Source organism: Natator depressus, chromosome 8 (assembly GCF_965152275.1).
Source record: "Natator depressus isolate rNatDep1 chromosome 8, rNatDep2.hap1, whole genome shotgun sequence".
Lineage (NCBI taxonomy): Eukaryota > Metazoa > Chordata > Testudines > Cheloniidae > Natator > Natator depressus.
The window spans coordinates 82,599,051-82,617,274 of record NC_134241.1 but is presented as its reverse complement, the minus strand read 5'-3'; the positions used below and the strand labels follow the sequence as shown (position 1 = coordinate 82,617,274).

The following is an 18,224-nucleotide window of genomic DNA, read 5'->3' as shown; positions in this document are numbered from 1 at the left end:
TGGATTCCCTTACATCAATTCCCTTACAAATTTCAAAACTGCAATTTCCACAGCTTTGATATACTTGACCAGGCACAGAAAATGGTCTCATTTACTGCAACACATTCACAGTGTTCCGCAAAACAAGAATGACAAAAACTGGAAAACTATTTCATTTACGAAATTAGAAGCCCTCTTAGCAGTCACCACTGGCTTGCTTTGCTTTCCTTTTCTCGTTGATCATGGTTGCCCCAGTGCTCCCTCATTTCAAGCACTCTCTCAAGATGTCCAGCTGAACCCAAACGGTGTTTCCCTCCACTCTGCCACTGATAATTTTACCTTTTTCATTTAGTGCTCAGCTTGTCTTTTCTCCTTTTCTTTCTTTTTTCCTCCCCTCACCATGAAGCATCACTCTCTCTCTCATCTGAGGATAAGGAAGACTTCAGGAATGCACAGTACAGGAAAAATATACTGGTTTCAGAGTAACAGCCGTGTTAGTCTGTATTCACAAAAAGAAAAGGAGTACTTGTGGCACCTTAGAGACTAACCAATTTATTTGAAGAATAAGCTTTCGTGAGCTACAGCTCCGATGCACCCAATGAAGTGAGCTGTAGCTCACGAAAGCTTATTCTTCAAATAAATTGGTTAGTCTCTAAGGTGCCACAAGTACTCCTTTTCTTTTTGCGAAAAATATACTGTTTCCACCGTCTAGATTCTCCTCCAGCATAAGACCTGAACAGACTCTCACTAAATCAATACAAAGATTCCCACAGGCATGAAGTGCAATCACTGCAATTTAAGTAACAGTCTTGGTCATCACGACAAGTCTGGTCTCTTAGTATATGAAACACAAAGGAAGAATTAAAGTTGGGGGGGGGGGGGGGGAAGAGAGAGAGAGACTTTTAGCTGTCACTTCAATATGCAAACAGGAGAGGCAAAATGCCCCTTCCTCCCCACACCCTGCTCCAAATTTGGACAAGATATGAATTTTCAGTGGCAGAGATTTCTGACAATCTGGAAGATAATCTCTCAGGCACTGAAAAAAATAGTGTAAACTTTATGATGATATTGAGGCGGGCAAGGACTGAGACTGCTTGTATATGGTTTAATGCCAAACACAAAAATATTAAGGTTGCTGGAGCCCACTAGAATTTATAGTGTTTTCAGGTCCATTTTCAAGCGCATAAAGGGATGGAAAAATAAATTGCTTACCAAAAAGCCAGAGATCTAATAGCTTAGTAATTAGTATTCCAACCTGCTGGCTCTTTTTGTCTCAACTCTACCCCCTTAAAATTCCCATCATCTTATTATTGCCCTCATCCTCTAAGCCACAAACACCAAAGAGGAATTCTAACCATTAACAGCCATTTAATGCTTCCTATTGAAAACATTTAACGAGCATCACTACTAATAATCCTTATAGTGATAGTACGTCATGCTGTCCCAGAGAGCTAAAGAAACCCATAAAACCATATGGCATCAACATTCTGGTCTCAAAGTGTTAAACACCAGTAGTACATAGATCAGGATTTAATACATTTTACTTGAGTGGCAGCAAACTGAGCATAACTGCAGAACTGCACCCTGAAAAGAAAAATGAATTTATGTTTAGCATGCTGGCAGGAAAGAAAAATGTACCAAAATCATGCTATCCAAGGTGTCTGTACAGAATACATCAGAGATCAGAATTTTAGAACAGACCACTTGAGTGCAAGATCACACAGAAAAGGTAAAGGAGGAATGGTGAGCTAGAAGAGTAGAGAGAGAAATGTAACAAAAGAAGGGAGAAGAGAGTTCTTACATAAGAGTGGGTGGGTGAGGGACAAAGACGAACAAAGATTGAGCAAGTAGTCATTTGTCTGCCCATCAAGCAAATTCCTAGATAGTCTCACATGTTAAGTGCTGTCAAAATCTGCTGTAAAATGTACTTAGAAGCCCTTTCCAAATCTGACAATTAACTATCTTCGACATTATCCATTTGTGTTAACGAGATCTATTGCCATTATGATGTACATGTCAGTGAGCAGATAAAAGTGCTAACAGAGAATACACGCTGATTTAGGACCTGATGCAAAGCCTATAAAAATTAACTTCAGTGGGCTTTGGATCAGATTTTTAGTTGAGTTTTTTGCATTACTCCCAATATGCATTGCTATCACACACTAACAGTTCTCTCTGATGTCAAAACTTATTAAAAAGCTACATTCATATTTACAGCAAAGTAATGTATACTGAAAACATACAAGTTATCAGTGGTATTTCTTTTACCAAAAATAAAACACATGTAGCAGCAGGAATCCTCAAAGCCAAACAAGCCCTAACAAAATTTCTGAAAAAATCTAGCTGAAAAAGGAATCTGAATCAACAGCTACAATCTTGTAAATAAATATATTTTCTATGGAAACCTTGTAATGTAAAAAGTGGGTTTAAAACTGAAAAGTTGATAGCATTAGTTTAGTAACCACAAACTGCAGTTCGGCTTATAAATGCCAGTGGCCTTTTTTGCTGCATCAAATCGCTTAATATGACATGCCCTCTTTTAGGGGAAGCAAAAGGGGAGCTACGGCCTGCCTGGTCTGGGAGATGCACTGGATAGTCTAATAGGAATTCCCCATCTCTAGCAACATTCCTCTTTGATAGGTGAACAACCCCACGACACATGGGAACCCAGCATGCCAGCAGGAATTGGAACTTATTTGCCTGATCTCTGAGAAATCTCACTCAGAGAAATAAAATGGAGTTAATCTAGAAAGAGCAGAGTGTGACATTTTGAAACTATAATGATATGCTTCATTACATGCCAGAGTGCAGAGAGGGCTCTTAGTGGAGGAGGCTGCAGGTGCATGTTTCCCCACGCAACACACCAAGAGTTACTGTTGACACAAAAGTCACTGCACTCAATATACTTACATGATGTGGCACACACACATTTTTGGACTTTGACATGATTATTGTTTTGAGGGACTGATCAAGCAGCTGTTTTGTAAACCCCATTGAAATAACTGGAGTCTGTGTGCAGAGCATTGAGTCCTGTGCAGCTGTAGGAAATATATAATTTCCTAGCCCACCACTCAGAGTCCCCTCTGCAGCACTTCCCCCACCTATTGATCTGGAATTACACTTCCTTCAGCAACTCCACATGGAGTGAGCAGGGAGCCTTTGGCCCTAAACCAGCTCACTTCCCTAGCGGATTTACCTTCTTCACCAGACCCAACCCACAGCCTGTCTCAGGTAGTGATAAGAGAAGGGGAGAATAGCTCTTGGGTTTGCTAAAGGACAGACTCCCTCCCCTCCTAGCCAGAAGTGCTGCTGCTTCTGAAAACAGAGGGAAGGCTGAGCCACTGAATAGTACAGCGTAAAAAGAGTAGCTAGCTATACAGGGAAATCAGGACGTTCACTCCCTACAAAACCCATTAGCCCCCTAGACACAGTGGTGCTGGAACAATTTATATAGTGGGGGTACTGAGAGACATTGAATCAAACTGTAAACCTTGAATATAATGGAATCCACTTCAAGCGAGGGCATTCCAGCACCTATGCCTAGACACACTCCTTTACAATAAAAAGAGAACATTTGGGAAGGTTAGGGGATAAGCATGAGAGAAGAACTTGGATCTGATGTTGCGGAAAGGCAGATGTGGGGCATGAATTATCTGCTAGGATCATCTACTGATATCTCAACTAATCAATTCCCTGACACTGCAGGGACCTTAGCATTGGTGGTACCTCAGTCTCTCCTGTTTCTCTGCCTATGACAAACAGTTAAATCTTCTGAGGACTGAAATGCTTTCATCTAAATAAAGTATTGAGCCCTATGATGGGGGTATCTGGGTGAAATTTAATGGAGGTCAAGCTAGATGATCTAACTGTCCCTTCCGGCCTTAAAAAAAAATCTATGAAACTATGAAGTGAACTACTGATTAACACCAATGGGAGAACATGATATTAAGCATGAGGAAGAGTACAGGGGTGTAATGGAAGCAAGGAGGTATGGGGAATTCATTACAATTTCGGAAGGTAGAGCATTAGGAGGAATTCCTTTTCTGGGGAAGGCTGGGGGGGGGGGGGGGGGGGAGGATATACTGACATAAGGAAGGAGTGAAGGTGTGAGCTGTTAAGTAAAGAAACCTATAGAGAAAGGCTTAAACATTTTTACATGACTTATTATTTGCAGTTAGACAACTCTAGTATTGCTCTTTTCCTTTTTTTAAAACACATTATTCTAATGAAATTTTTAATCCATTATCCAATACAGCATCATTTTCTATCGTAATGTATTTTAAATCTAGCCATCTCCTTTTATGCCTGTTAAACACCCAATGATCCTGTCATTCTTATTTATTTTCCCTTGACTTTTCACTACGTAAATTCTACTGTACTGTATTAATTCTGCCACTGTATTTGTTCTGTTGATACAAGTCCACTCTTCCTGTGTAAATTTCTCTTTATTTTCCATTAATAAATATAGCCATATTATATATATATATATATATAATATATTATATATATATAAATAAATTTTACAGGGTTAATTAATGCCACACAGGCAAATAGAAAATAGAAATATATTTACAACTAGAGGAAATTAGCAATAGTACCAATAGCACTTCATGTATTAAGCTTTTAACAACTTTTCATGATCAACAAAACATTTAGTAAAACAACAATAACATTTTTGTGTTGCAACGACTTGATATTAAACACAAATGCGGTAGATATGTAATTACCAGGTTTTTTTCATAAACAGTATGTGGAACTTATCTTAAAAGGTTTCAGATAAACAGAATTGCTTGGCAATTTACAGCACTCCTACAGATAGATTCACAACCCCACAGATGAAGTACTGATCCCATTTCAGAACAGGAATCTGCTAACTTATATGTATCCTGTGACAGGTTCAGTCACAGAGACCTCCTTGGGACTGTCACCTGATGTGCTGAGACTACCTCTGAGCCCGTTTTCTCTGCCAGTTTGGGCCTCCACAACCCTGTCTTGTTGAGCCAGATACGCTAATCTGCTGCAACACAGACTGAGGGGTTTGACCCACACCCCCAAAGCTGCAGACTTAACTGAAAACAACTTAGCAAGTGCTCCTGTCTCTAGCACCCAGCTCCCAATGGGATCCAAACCCCAAATAAATCTGTTTTACTCTGTATAAAGCTCATACAGGGTAAACTCAAATTGTCCTCCCCCTATAATACTGATAGAGAGATATGCACAGCTGTTTGCTCTCCCAGGTATTACTTACTTATTCAGGGTTAATAAAGAAGCAAAAGTGATTTTATTAAATATAAAAAGTAGGATTTAAGTGGTTCCAAGTAATAACAGGCAGAACAAAGTAAGTTACCAAGCAAAATAAAACAAAACATGCAAATCTAAGCCTAATACAGTAGGAAACTGTATACAGATGAAACTCACCCTCAGAGATGTCCCAATAAGCTCCTTTCACAGACTAGACTCCTTCCTAGTCTGGGCCCAATCCTTTTCAGAACAACGTTGTGGCTTATGGCCTGGGTCCAGCAATCACACCCCCATAGTTACAGATCTTTGTTCCAGTTTCTTTCAGGCATCTCTTTCAGGTGGAGAGACCATCTCTTGAGCCAGCTGAAGACAAAATGGAGAGGCTTCCAGGGCCTTTTATATTCTGTCTCTTGTGGGCGGAAACCCCTTTGTTCTTCTGTGCAAAGTAACAGCAACAAGATGGAGTTTGTAGCCACCTGGGCAAGTCACATATCCATGAATGATTCAGCTTTTTGCAGGCCAATGCCATAGTTTACATGTTAGTTTGAACATTCCCAGGAAAGCTCAGATGTGGACTGGCATCTCCCAAAGTCCATTGTAAGTTAAGTGTTTCTTGATTGGGCACTTACTGAGAATAGTCCTTTCTCAAGAAGCTGACCAAATGCTTCACTGAGGCTACTTAGAATCAAACACATTGAGATACAAGTACATAGCCAATATTAATAAATTCAAATACAAAAATGATACACACATACAGACAGCATAATCATAACCAGCAATTTACAACCTTTCTATAGAAACCTTACGTGACCTCCTTTGTACAAGATTTGGTGCAAGTATAGGATCTTGGTTGCAACAATGATCTATACGGTCACAGTTCTTGTCAATAACTTCACATATACATTATTTTTAATGATAAATTTTACTTAAAGATATTTTATATAAAAACTAGGGCTGTCAAGCAATTTAAAAAATTAATTGCGCAATTAATCACACTGTTAAACAGTAATAGAATACCATTTAAATATTTTTTGATGTTTTCTACATTTTAAAATATATTGATTTCAATTACAACACAGAATACAAAGTGTACAGTGCTCACTTTACATTTATTTTTGATTACAAGTATTTGCGTTGTAAGAAACAAAAGAAATAGTAGCATATGTACTCATTCATAAGCCGAATATTTTTGGTAAAAAACTGACATCAAAGAGCTGGGGTCGGCTTATAAATGGGTCTACACCAAAATTTGATGATTTAAAACTCTATGAAATTATTGAATTCAGTATCTAATACATTGTCGTTTTGTCTATTTGTCTGGAGCGTCTGCAGGCATAGAGCCCCTCAGCTCCCTGTGGCTGAGGTTGGCTGGGAACGGTGAACCTCGGCCACAGGGAGCTGAGGGCTCCGTGCCTGCAGATGCTCCAGGTAAACAAAATGTCCCAGCCTGCCAATGACTTACCCTGATGGGCCGGGAGCCAAAGTTTGCCAACCCCTGAAATATAGGGTCGGCTTATGAAAGGGTCATACAGTTTTTACTATTTTTACCTATCCATCTTGGGGGGTCAGCTTATAAACGAACAGGCTAATGAACGAGTATATACGGTATATTTCAATTCACCTAGTATAAGTACTGTAGTGCAATCTCTTTATCATGAAAGTTGAACTTACAAATGTAGAATTATGTACAAAAAAAACTGCATTCAGAAATAAAACAACGTAAAACTTTAGAGCCTACAAGTCCACTCAGTCCTACTTCAGCCAATCGCTCAAACAAACAAGTTTGGTTACAATTTGCAGGAGATAATGTGGCCCGCTTCTTGTTTACAATGTCACCTGAAAGTAAGAACAGGTGTTCACATGGCACTGTTGTAGCCGGTGTCTCAAGATATTTACGTGCCAGATGTGCTGAAGATTCATGTGTCTCTTCATGCTTCAACCACCATTCAAGAATACATGCATCCATACTGATGACGGGTTCTGCTCGATAACAATCCAAAGCAGAGCGGACTGACACATGTTCATTTTCATTATCTGAGTCAGATGCCACCAGCAGCAGGATGATTTTCTTTTTTGGTGGTTCGGTGGTTTTGGTGGTTCGGTGTCCTCTGGAATGGTGGCCGAAGTCTGAAGGGGCATATGAATGTTTAGCATATCTGGCACATAAATAACTTGTAACACTGGCTACAAAAGTGCCATGAGAACGCCTGTTCTCACTTTCAGGTGACATTGTAAGAAAGAAGCAGTCAGCAGTATCGCCCATAAATGTAAACAAACATGTTTGTCTTAGCGATTGGCTGAAAAAGAAGTAGGACCGAGTAGACTTGTTGGGTCTAAAGTTTTACATTGTTTTGTTTTGAGTGCAGTTATGTAAAAAAACAAAAAAAAAAAATCTACATTTGTAAGTTACACTTGCACAATAAAGAGATTGCACAACTGTACTTGTATGAGATGAATTGAAAAATACTGTTTATTTTGTTTATCATTTTTACAGTGCAAATATTTTTAATCAAAAATAATACTATAAAGTGAGTAATGTACACTTCGTATTCTGTGTTGTAATAGAAATCAGTATATTTGAAAATGTAGAAAAACATCCAAAAATTTTAATAAATTGCAACTGGTAGTCTATTGTTTAACAGTGCGATTAACCGCGATTAATTGTTTTAATCGCAGTTTAATTTTTTGAGTTAATTGTGTAAGTGAAGTGCAATTAATCAACTGCCCTAATAAAAACCCACGTCCTCCTTTCCTTTTCCTGACCTAAAGAAATCACAGATTGATAATACAAAAACTGTTTCCACATTCAGCAGCGCTGAGTTAATCCTGCATATTACCTCAGGGCACTACCTAATAACCTGCAATGTTTCTAGGTCAGTTTTCGAAATTAAAGAGTGATGACACAGTTTTATGCTTAACAGTACTGCCATCTTCTGGTTCAAAATACCACCCAGTTCTAACACACAATTACTACTGGAGCTAATAAAGTTACATAAACCATTTCAATTTATCCTATTGGAGAGATAGAATACTCAAAATCAGATTTCCCCTACAAAAATAAACTTTCAATATTTTAGTGTTATTGGTTTATACTGTAAAAAGGAAGGAAAATGCTGCCAGAGAACTTAGAGTTTGATTTAAGAATATTTACTTTGTATATTTTGACATGGGATGTGCTGCCAATTTGTGTTTTAACAGTTATAAAGCTTTAACTCTTTGAATCTCATTGTCTGTCATTAAATAATTACACTGTTCAACATACACACAATTTCCTGAAACTATGAATATGTAAACACATGAAAAATGCTAAAAAATGCTTAAGAATAAACATTATCCATCAAAATCATAAAAATATAAATAAAAACACCAAGCCTACGCTTATTGTGTGAAAAGTAGAAAGCATTATTTCTAGCTAAAGAATATCTTTTACAGATATTTCCCATTCCATTAGCTGTGTCTGAAACTTAACTTCCAGGGATTTAGCCCAATTATCAATATGAACTTCCACTATTTGTTTTAGAAAAAGTATTAAACAATGAAGCTTAATTATCAAGGATAACAAAGCTAAAAATGACTTTACTTTATCTTGAATTCACTTTACACTATCACTCGCATGTGAAAAGGACATCCCTAATTTGTACTGTCACCTCCCTGGTTAGAGATCTCCTCCTCATGACAGGAGCTGAAAAGGAAGAAATGACCTACCTGGCTAGTGAGAGCTCCTACCTGAGTCTGACAGACTGAAGGCTCGAAACTTGATAAACATCTTAAACTCTGCAAATCCCACTTGTCTAAAATATGGGATTTCTTCCACCCCTTACTGTTTCCATCAGATCATTTTAGTTCACTTCAAAAGGGATTTTAAAAAAAAAAAAGCAACTGAGACCTCAGGATCCCAAGACCTTCTATTTCTGTGCTGAAACTGGCAGTTCTAGGTTCAGTCTGTGCTGAGGTGTTTGTAAAGTGAAGCCTATGAAGTTTCAATAGCTCTGATTGAAAGTGCTCTGAAGAAAGAAACGAGTATTTTTTTTTTAAATGAAACTTTTATTCTACTCACAAATATTTCACTACTTGGATGCGGGTAGAAAGAAAGCTTTTTCTTTTGGGTAATTGCTGGTTTCACTTCACAGAAGTCTCAACCCAAACCAAGTGAAACTTCAAAGGTTATACACATCAGACATCATAGCTGATGCTCAAGGAGAAATTGCCAGCTGTAATCTGGTAGCACAGCTATAGTTAACGAGCTGTTGTGTGACTGTGTAATAAGATAACAGCTAAGCAATCATGTAAAACAAGGACAAAGTTCCACTGAAGAGTTCTGGCAAAGTCAAAGCAGAGAGGGAGAAAGAACCTTGAGTGGTTTGCCATCTGTATGATCCCAAATGGAATTTCCTTGTAATACAAGGCTGCATTTTTATTATTTATTACCTGTCAGGAGTAAGCAGCATTTTAAAAAAACAATCCTTATCTCTTTGAATTAATTATGTGCATTAGACTCTAGCAAGTTCAAATGCAAGCAAGAGTCCTTTTTTCTGCCGACTATTAAAGACTGAATTGGAGTCACATCTTCCTCAAGGGCCTCCATTTCCTGAACAATGATAAAGGTTGAGAAAATGGAACGAGCTTTGGAGAAAGACACCACCAGTAGGATAGACAGACAGCTTGAGCAAATGCACAAGAGGGGCCTACAGGCAGCTTCTGGCCTAGATGGTGAGGATGTGCTGATTCCTATGGCACCCCAGCTACAAATTAAATCTGCCCTTGCCTGGCAGAACCCCTTGTGAAGGCAGCAGCATAAACACAGCTTGTACTCCTGAGGATGAAACCTCCTAGAGCGACAACTGCTTCCACTGGCACAGTTTGACCCCACTATGCTATCTGGGGTAACTTTAGTCCAATATTAATTGCACAGGTAGAAGCTAAGTTGAGTAAGGGATGGATAATCCAGTAGACTTTTTAGTTTGTCCAGTGCTCAGCAGGTATGCCAGAAATATGATTCTATATGATAAGTGGGATTTTCACTACCTATGGATATCTGTGAGCCAGAAGGGGAGAGACATTGCATCAGGGATTCTGATAACATCATGCTAACTTTGAATGAAATGACATAGCCTATGAGTATATCTTTGCTGCAGAGTTAGCCCAGGCTCTCACTCAAGCGTCATCCTAACCCCGCTCCAGTACATATATAAAGCCTCTCACCTGAGTTAAGTGGTGCTTTCAACCCAGGCTAGCTGGCACAACTGAGGGTGTGGGTTAGAATATGGGTTCTGTTTTCATTTGGGCTCATAACCTTCCAACTTTGTAGTGAGGAGACAGGCTAAATCACATGAGTGCTATTAGTCCTCTAATGCCTTCCCCCCACGTTCACAGAAGGGGAGACAAGTTTTCCCACAATTTTCTCTCTCTTTGGTAGAATAAAACCCTGTAAGCCAGAAAACGTTTACAGAGTTTAATAATAATGCTGAAAGTTAAAGTGACTAGGTCCGAAGGCCCCATGCTAGAGGCCTCAGGGCCCTGCCTCACCCTGCCCCAGAAAAGAATAGAGGAGAAGTATTCCAAGCAGCCTAGAGTGGCTACAGGGGAGCAGCCAATCAGAGGCCAGAAGGGCCATATAAAAGGAAGCAGCAGAGGCAGAGCAGTTAGTTGCTGCCTGGAACTCAAAGAGGCAGCACTGGGTACCTGACTGGCTAGAAGTGCAACAGGACCGCAGACAGCTCACTGCGGGCAGGATTGAGCCCAGGAAAAGCTGCCAAAATTGGGTGCGTGGCTGGCTGGAAGTGCGGCAGGACCTTGGACAGCTCAGTGCAGGCAGGCTGAGCCCAGGGGACTGAGCCCAGAATCTAGCAGATTGGGCGACGGTCCCATGAGGGGCCCTGGTGGTCTGGTTGAAGCCTAGGGAGGGCTGCTAAAAGGACGGCAACTGAGGGTACCAAAATGGGCCCCTATTGGGCTGGTAAAGACGACAGTATCTCCAGGAGGAAGCATTTGTGCTACAGCCCCATACCAGGGCTGTGAACAAAAACTAGAGGCTGTGTACCCAGAAGGGGAGGACAGCGTGCGTGTGACTTGGCCAGAGGGCTGGGTCACTGAAGACTTGCTGAAAGAATCATCAGCCAGGGAGAGTGCCTGCGAAAGATGGGTGCTACCCCATTCAGAACTGAAAGAAAAGGAGACTCATAGCTGACTAGAAGGGGACGCTTGCGACAGGCGGGTGCCGCCCCATTCTGAAGTAGAGAGATCGCAGCCACGTATTGGCCAGAGAGGGGTGCTTGTGAAATGCAGGTGCCGACACCATTACAGTGACCCAGAAATGGGAGAAACCACGGAAGGGGCCTTGAGTTCCTTTTTTGCTTCATTATTATTATTTAGTTATGTTATCGTAGGGTACCTAAAGATGTGTCCCCTTCTCTCCTCATTCTACAATTTTTATTCATTTATTTTATATTTCATATTAAAAATTCAGATTTGGCCTACCCAGAAATCTCTGTGGTGATTGGAGAACTAGCAAGACAAACCCCACATGTAACAAGAGGGAGTGATTTTGAAAAAGGAAAAGCAAATCCAAAAAAAGGCACAAACCTCATTAAAAAACATTTTGTAGGCCACCTTAAAAAAAGAAAGATTTAAAAATATGTATTATACCCAGTAATCAAATGTATAAATGTGTACAGATTAAAATATTTTATATTTATATAAAAATATGTATTACACATTTATAAACATCTATGTATAAATGCTACAGGGAGTGCTAACTCAATACTGAGTTACTTTCTTATATTTTCTTTGCAAAGCTTTTTCCTCTTTAAATGTTAAGGAAAATATTATGCTCGCTTAGTAAAATTAATATAATTTCTGTCCTTTGCAGTTCTTTAAAAAAACTTTTGAATAACTTTATTTGTTATACAGTTAAAAGGAAAATGTAAAGAATCTTTTCATTGCAGAATTTTTAAGATGCTAAAAGAAGTCCTATTCCTAAAAAGCCATTAACACGCGACAGAAGCAATAGGGTAAAATATCAAAAAGAGAACCCTTAGCTAGTCCATCTAAACATTTGAAAGGCTCAGAATTAATGTTTTGGTATATAAAGTAATGAGTTCAACAACTTAATTTACCATTAAAACAATTTTTTTTTTGAAGACCACTGAATAAGCACAGCATTAGCCAAAATAACCTCATGAAGAACGGAATGTACATTTAAATAAGCTTCCTTTCTGCCTAAATTATGTTAGTAAGATCACTTTGGCAACATATTTGAAAAAAATGTGCATTTTTTAGACTTTACTGTCAGTTTCACTGCAAGTAAACACAGAGGGTTGAAAGCCAGAAGACATACATAAAGGGTATATGCCAATGATTTTCTTCTCAAAATCTCGTATCCACATACCGGGAAAAATAAAAATCTTATTTAGAAATACCCTTTAGGCTCAAAGTTTGCTCATGATACAATCCCTATAAAACAGTACAACCAATCTACTGCAGCCAGCCTAGGGGATAGAGATAAGGAGACAAATACTAAATAGGAAATTTTAAAAATATGCATATTATCTTCATAATATAAAGTGAGGGTCCCAACTCAGAAAGGTAATTCAAGACAGAGGAATTATCTACAAAAGAGCTCTTCCAATTCCAGATACCTTGGAATACCTAAAATCCTTACATTAAAAGATTTCAAAAGTTTCCATTACACCAATTTTTCAGAATTGTCTCCTGTATATTGCTGTAATCATGGGAAAGGGTGATACTCTGTCATGCTATATTACTTAATGAAGTTTATTGAAGGTATGTGTTTATTGTCCAGGCACAGCAATCACATTAATTTTAATAGATTAAACAGTGGTCAAAAATTCAAGAGTTCTTAAGTGATTTAGTATTTTAAGTCCCATTTTCAATATGCAGAAAGTCTGTAGGATTATCACTGGGAAGACCATTGACCCATATATTTAAATTAGAAACTATGTTTATGTTCAGCTAGGGAAAATTAAATAGGTAATCTGGACTGTAAATGTTCAAAGTGTCCCATTATAAGTTAATGTCATAGAAAAGTTCTACTGCTTTCTAACATCACCTTCATCAACAGCTGTACAGAACGTTTAATAAATTCCTCAGACAAAATCCCACATAATAAGCTTTTTTAGTATAGCAGGCCCTGCAAAGTTGTATTTCAGTACAGCACTGCTTTTAAAAAAAAATTTTTTTAAAAACTCTCAGACTCAATCACAGCACAGCCCACTCATGAATACAAAAAGTGTGGACAGCCACTCGTCCCACATGAACTGCCTTCCCCGCCTTTTTTTTCTGTTCCCACTGACTAATGTTCAGTCGCAACTACAACAATCACTTACATCCAAAAGTAAGATTAGGATGGCACTTACTGAATTGCAGTCATAATTTAATGTGATATAGAAGCTGGAAGAAGAGCCAGTATAAGACCAGCCAACCTACCCAGGGCCAACCACTAAGTGATCTGTGGAGCACAGCAGTCCACAGTTTGATGAACTCTGATCTCTACTAATTACCATTTCACACTATTGTCCTTCTACATGTCTAGCACCTCCTCATCTTTGCCTCATATCTCAGTCCCCATCCAAGCCAGGTACTGAGGGTTGTGACAAGGGTGTGTTGAGAAGGAGGATGATCTGCCAGACATTTAAAGAGGACAATACTGGGAAATGGTAATTGGCAGATAAATTTATTCCTAAGTTTTTTTGCACTTAAAGTTACATTTCCTCGCTGTTCACTGTAGTGAAATATAGCTTTGAAGACTCTGCCATACTGAGAGCTAATTCATTTGAGGAATTTATTAAACATTCTGCACAGCTGTCTTTGAAGGTAGTTCCAGAAAGCCACAGAACTTTCTACACTGCTCCAAAAGGCTTTTTCTATTAAAAAAAAAAAAAAAAAAAGTTGTGTTTTAAACCATACCAACAGAGCTACTGAAAACTGAGACCTGAAGCACTATAAAATACATTGCTGCTTGAAAAAAAACATTTGAATACTGTAGAACATCTAATATTATTTTACAAAAGACCAGCACACAGTAGATCCATATGCTGTATACACCAGATAATTATGCTACAAATCTAACATACTAGACTAGAAGCATCAAATATGGAGGTGTCTCCCACTTACGCTAGAACTCACCTACCTGTTACTACTAGTACTTTGTCCCTTAACTTACCTACAAGTCAACACCAAAAATCAGATTTTTCAGGCCAGAAGGAAACACTATAGTCATCTAACCTAACCTCCTCTGTACTACAGTCTACAGAATTTCATCCAGGTGTACTTCCTTTGTGTGTGTAAGTAATAATATTAAGAAGTGTCTAGTCCAGGGGTGCCCAACCTGTGGCTCTGGAGCCATATGCGGCTCTTCAGAAGTTAATATGCAGCTCTTTGTATATGCATCGACTCTGGGGCTGGAGTTACAGGCACCACCTTTCCAATGTGCTGGGGGATGCTCACTGCTCAACCCCCAGCTCTGCCACACGCCCTGCCCCCACTCCACCCCTTCCCGCCCCCTCCCCTGAGCCTGCGTACCCTTGCTCCTCTCCCCTCACTCCCGCCGAGCCTCCTGCACACTACGAAACAGCTGATCGGGAGATGCAGGGAGGGAGCGGGAGGCGCTGATAGGCGGAGCTGCCAGTGGGTGGGAGGCAATGTACATTGGTAAATTCTGGCTCCTTCTCAGGCTCAGGTTGGCCACCCATGGTCTAGTCATACACACCAAGCCAGTACAAGCATGTGTGCCTGGCATCATAATAGTTCCATACTCATACCAGTACTTCTTCAGGACTAAAAATTAAAGATTTACTGTACCTGACTGGAAAAGAGGTCCCAGAACCTGCCTCTACCATTATGCAGAAATTGGAAACCCAAGCAGTTGTTTTACATCCTATCAAGCTCCAAAACTTCTACTATTTTCCTAATGTTGCTTCCACTCATAAAAGGTAAAAACTACCTTGACCTTAAGAATATGAGTTAGAAGAGGTAGTAAGGCAGTTTCAGGGTTAGTTTAGGCTTTGATCTGTATTTCAATGCAAAATGTGGAGGCCGAATACAGCATGAAAACAAAATGCAACTATATTAATACAAATTACACTAAGTTTTGAATTAAGTGAGATTTCATTTCCCCTCTCCCCCCAAAAATGCACCTATGTTGCACTAACTTTCCCTCAAACTCTCAAAAACAGCTATCCATTATCCCTTTCCATAATACAGGGTGATATTTCACACCACAAGCAATTCTGTACAGTGTTCTAAGAAAAATGATGAATCACAAAATATTTATATCCATATCTATAGCTATCTATATACATAAATCAGTCTATAACCGGATTCATATTTCTTCCTGGCAGATGGCAACACAGTGTTCTGAGGTCATTTTACAAAGGGCTGTAACAGAAAGGCAAATACAACATGAAGGAAACTCAATAATACAAATCAATCATCTTGTACATGCTCCCAATAGATGGCAACAGAGTACCAGAAATATAATGAACCTAAGGCCTTGCTTAACTATTATTGAAACAAGAAGCCACCAAAATGGTTATCAGTGGGCCCAATCCAACAAATGCTTATGCCTAACTAACTTTACTCACATGAGTAGCCTTACTCAAGCCCATGGTACTATTCCCACAAGTAAAGCTACCCAAGGGCACAAGTGTTTATGCAGGATCAAAGCATCTATTAAGAAACCTGGCAGAGGGTTGGGGCTTTTTTGTGTATAGCAAGCTACCTCATTGACCATCTCAGAGGAAAGATGAAGACGTATATAGTTTACTAGCAGTGATATGAAGTAAATAAATGTTTGTGGCCTATTTAACAAGAGCTTCTAATAAGGAAAGTAAAAACTGGTTTGTTAAAAAGCTTTTGTTGATGGCAATATCTTGATCTTTGCAACATAGTTTAGAGAAGGGAGAATTTTTCAACAAATAAGTATTTAGCCCCCAAATTCCCATTTTCCAGGCACTTTTCAGTTTTCTTCAGACAGAATGATCAGCCATACATCATTTTGCTGCGTGAAACTGGCTAGGAATTAGGCCAAAGTGATGTCTGAAAGTACAGTGAGTTTAGAGACAACTGTAAGAATTCTTTAGAGCCTTAGATTTTAGAAATATTTATCTCAAAGTATCAATTTAAACTGAAAACTAGAAGTCCTGTTTTTATCATACAGTACTGAAGAGAGAATACACTTCGTCAATTGGCTGACACTCCCTGTATCCCCTCACTCTCTCATGTATACATACTACATGGAGCTCAAAATATTATTGCAGAGTTGCTTCTCTGAGGAACACTTCTCTGTGGCTACTTCTCAAGATTTAAAAGCTTTATTTTCAAATAAAATATCATATTAGAAGACACAGAAGGCAATCCTCTGGATTTTCAATGGAAAATTAATCTAAAAATAAAAGGGACAATCACATTCCCCCAGAGGAGGGGCTGAGATATTTTTGGTGCAGGCTGGTATGGAGAGGATTTTGTACCTTTAATGAGAATCCTAAATCCACCACAATTTTATAAAAATAAACATGGACAGTGCAGACTGGGCTTGCACGCTGAACAGGTGCTGTTGGGTGCCAAAATGCAGCAGCATTATATCAGCTATAAAATTCCTTATGGCTGGATTCTCTAGTCTAAAGCCACTTTGTGCTATGTAGCCCTAAACCATTCAGACAGCCATGGGGAGAATTCCTCTTGCGCAGGTGTTCTCTGTACCAGTGGCTAGATGGAAGAATGAGGCTCAGCTGCCTATTGGACCCAGCGCCCTCTCCCCCGCCCCCACCTCACATTGCATAAGAGGAAGGAGGAGGATGTGTTGGAGTGGTACAGGAATGGGGGTATGGCAGAGCAGAGCTTCACCCTGCTTGACCCTCCAATGATGCAAGTTAGAAGTGCTCCTATTCACCCCTAACTTGCGCTGGAGCTGGGCTGCCCTGAATAAGGGAGCTGCAGCCCCCATGTCAGATGGAGTGGAGAATCAAAGCCTTACTCATTAAAATATACTGCATGTTCACACACTTCGTATGGAGTATAAAACAGGTGGGTACAGCTACAGTATATGTTCTCTATACTACATGAAGGTATATGAACCAAAACTGAAAAAAATATATATATACCTGGTTTCCAAGCCAACTAAGTTAGGATCCAGAGCAACAGTCTCTGTTGTAATTTCCACCTTTCGTACACTGCCAAAGAAGTCTGTTATTAGAACATTCTGAGGATCTCTCTGAAAAAGATCAGTCCGGTGTCCAGGTGTAGAAACACACAAACTTCTAGGGCATACCTGAAACTGAATATAAAAAGAATAGTTACATTTTCCCTCTCACATTTACTCTTTAAATTAGTCTCTGTTGGTGTCTGTCAGAATATTGTTGGGAAAGGAGAGACAACCGCTAAACAAAATCAGCATTCATTTTACTGGTATCAATAACACATGCAATGGTTTTCCACACTTAGAAAAGGCGATTTAACTAAAGAACTAAGAAGTGCTGCTTTGTCATGATTATGCATTTAGAAACCTCTTCCGCTCTTGATATGCATGTAACTCCCATTAACTCTAATGACAAATTAATATTAAAGAGGAGTTATAGGCAAATCTTCTGGGAGAAAACAAGACGTTCATCAGAACAAGCTGTTTTTCAGTGTACACGTGGCAACTTCTGAAAAATAAAACTAGGTGGGAATCCTATAGGTTGATCAAAGGGAGGCAAGTGATGCTTGATAAGTGCTCGCACAGCCTTGGAAAGTCTACTCAGTAGCTAATTTAAAAGGTTGCAAAAATGAAGAAAGAAAATTTGGATTCTTGACCATAGAATCTAGAGGAGCCAAAATCCCAATAGTTGTTTCCCTTCTACAGCCTGTAAATTAACTATGAATTAGAATTATCATATATTAAAAATAATTTTAGACTTATTTTAAGTTAGTGTAGATGTGTCTGCAGCTCACACAGCATATTATCCAGAGATCAGTTCCATTGCTATGCTGAATTCCAAAATGCATCA

General features: G+C 39.2%; 1 protein-coding gene across 1 annotated transcript in view; it reads right to left on the bottom strand.

Annotated features, from left to right (window-relative positions):
- PIGK (phosphatidylinositol glycan anchor biosynthesis class K) overlaps positions 1 to 18,224 on the bottom strand; it is a 144,153-nt gene that overhangs the window by 97,150 nt on the left and 28,779 nt on the right. The window contains exon 9 of the mRNA XM_074961501.1: positions 17,340 to 17,512. Coding sequence (XP_074817602.1) covers positions 17,340 to 17,512 — 173 coding nt within the window. The remainder of the gene's footprint in view (positions 1 to 17,339; positions 17,513 to 18,224) is intronic.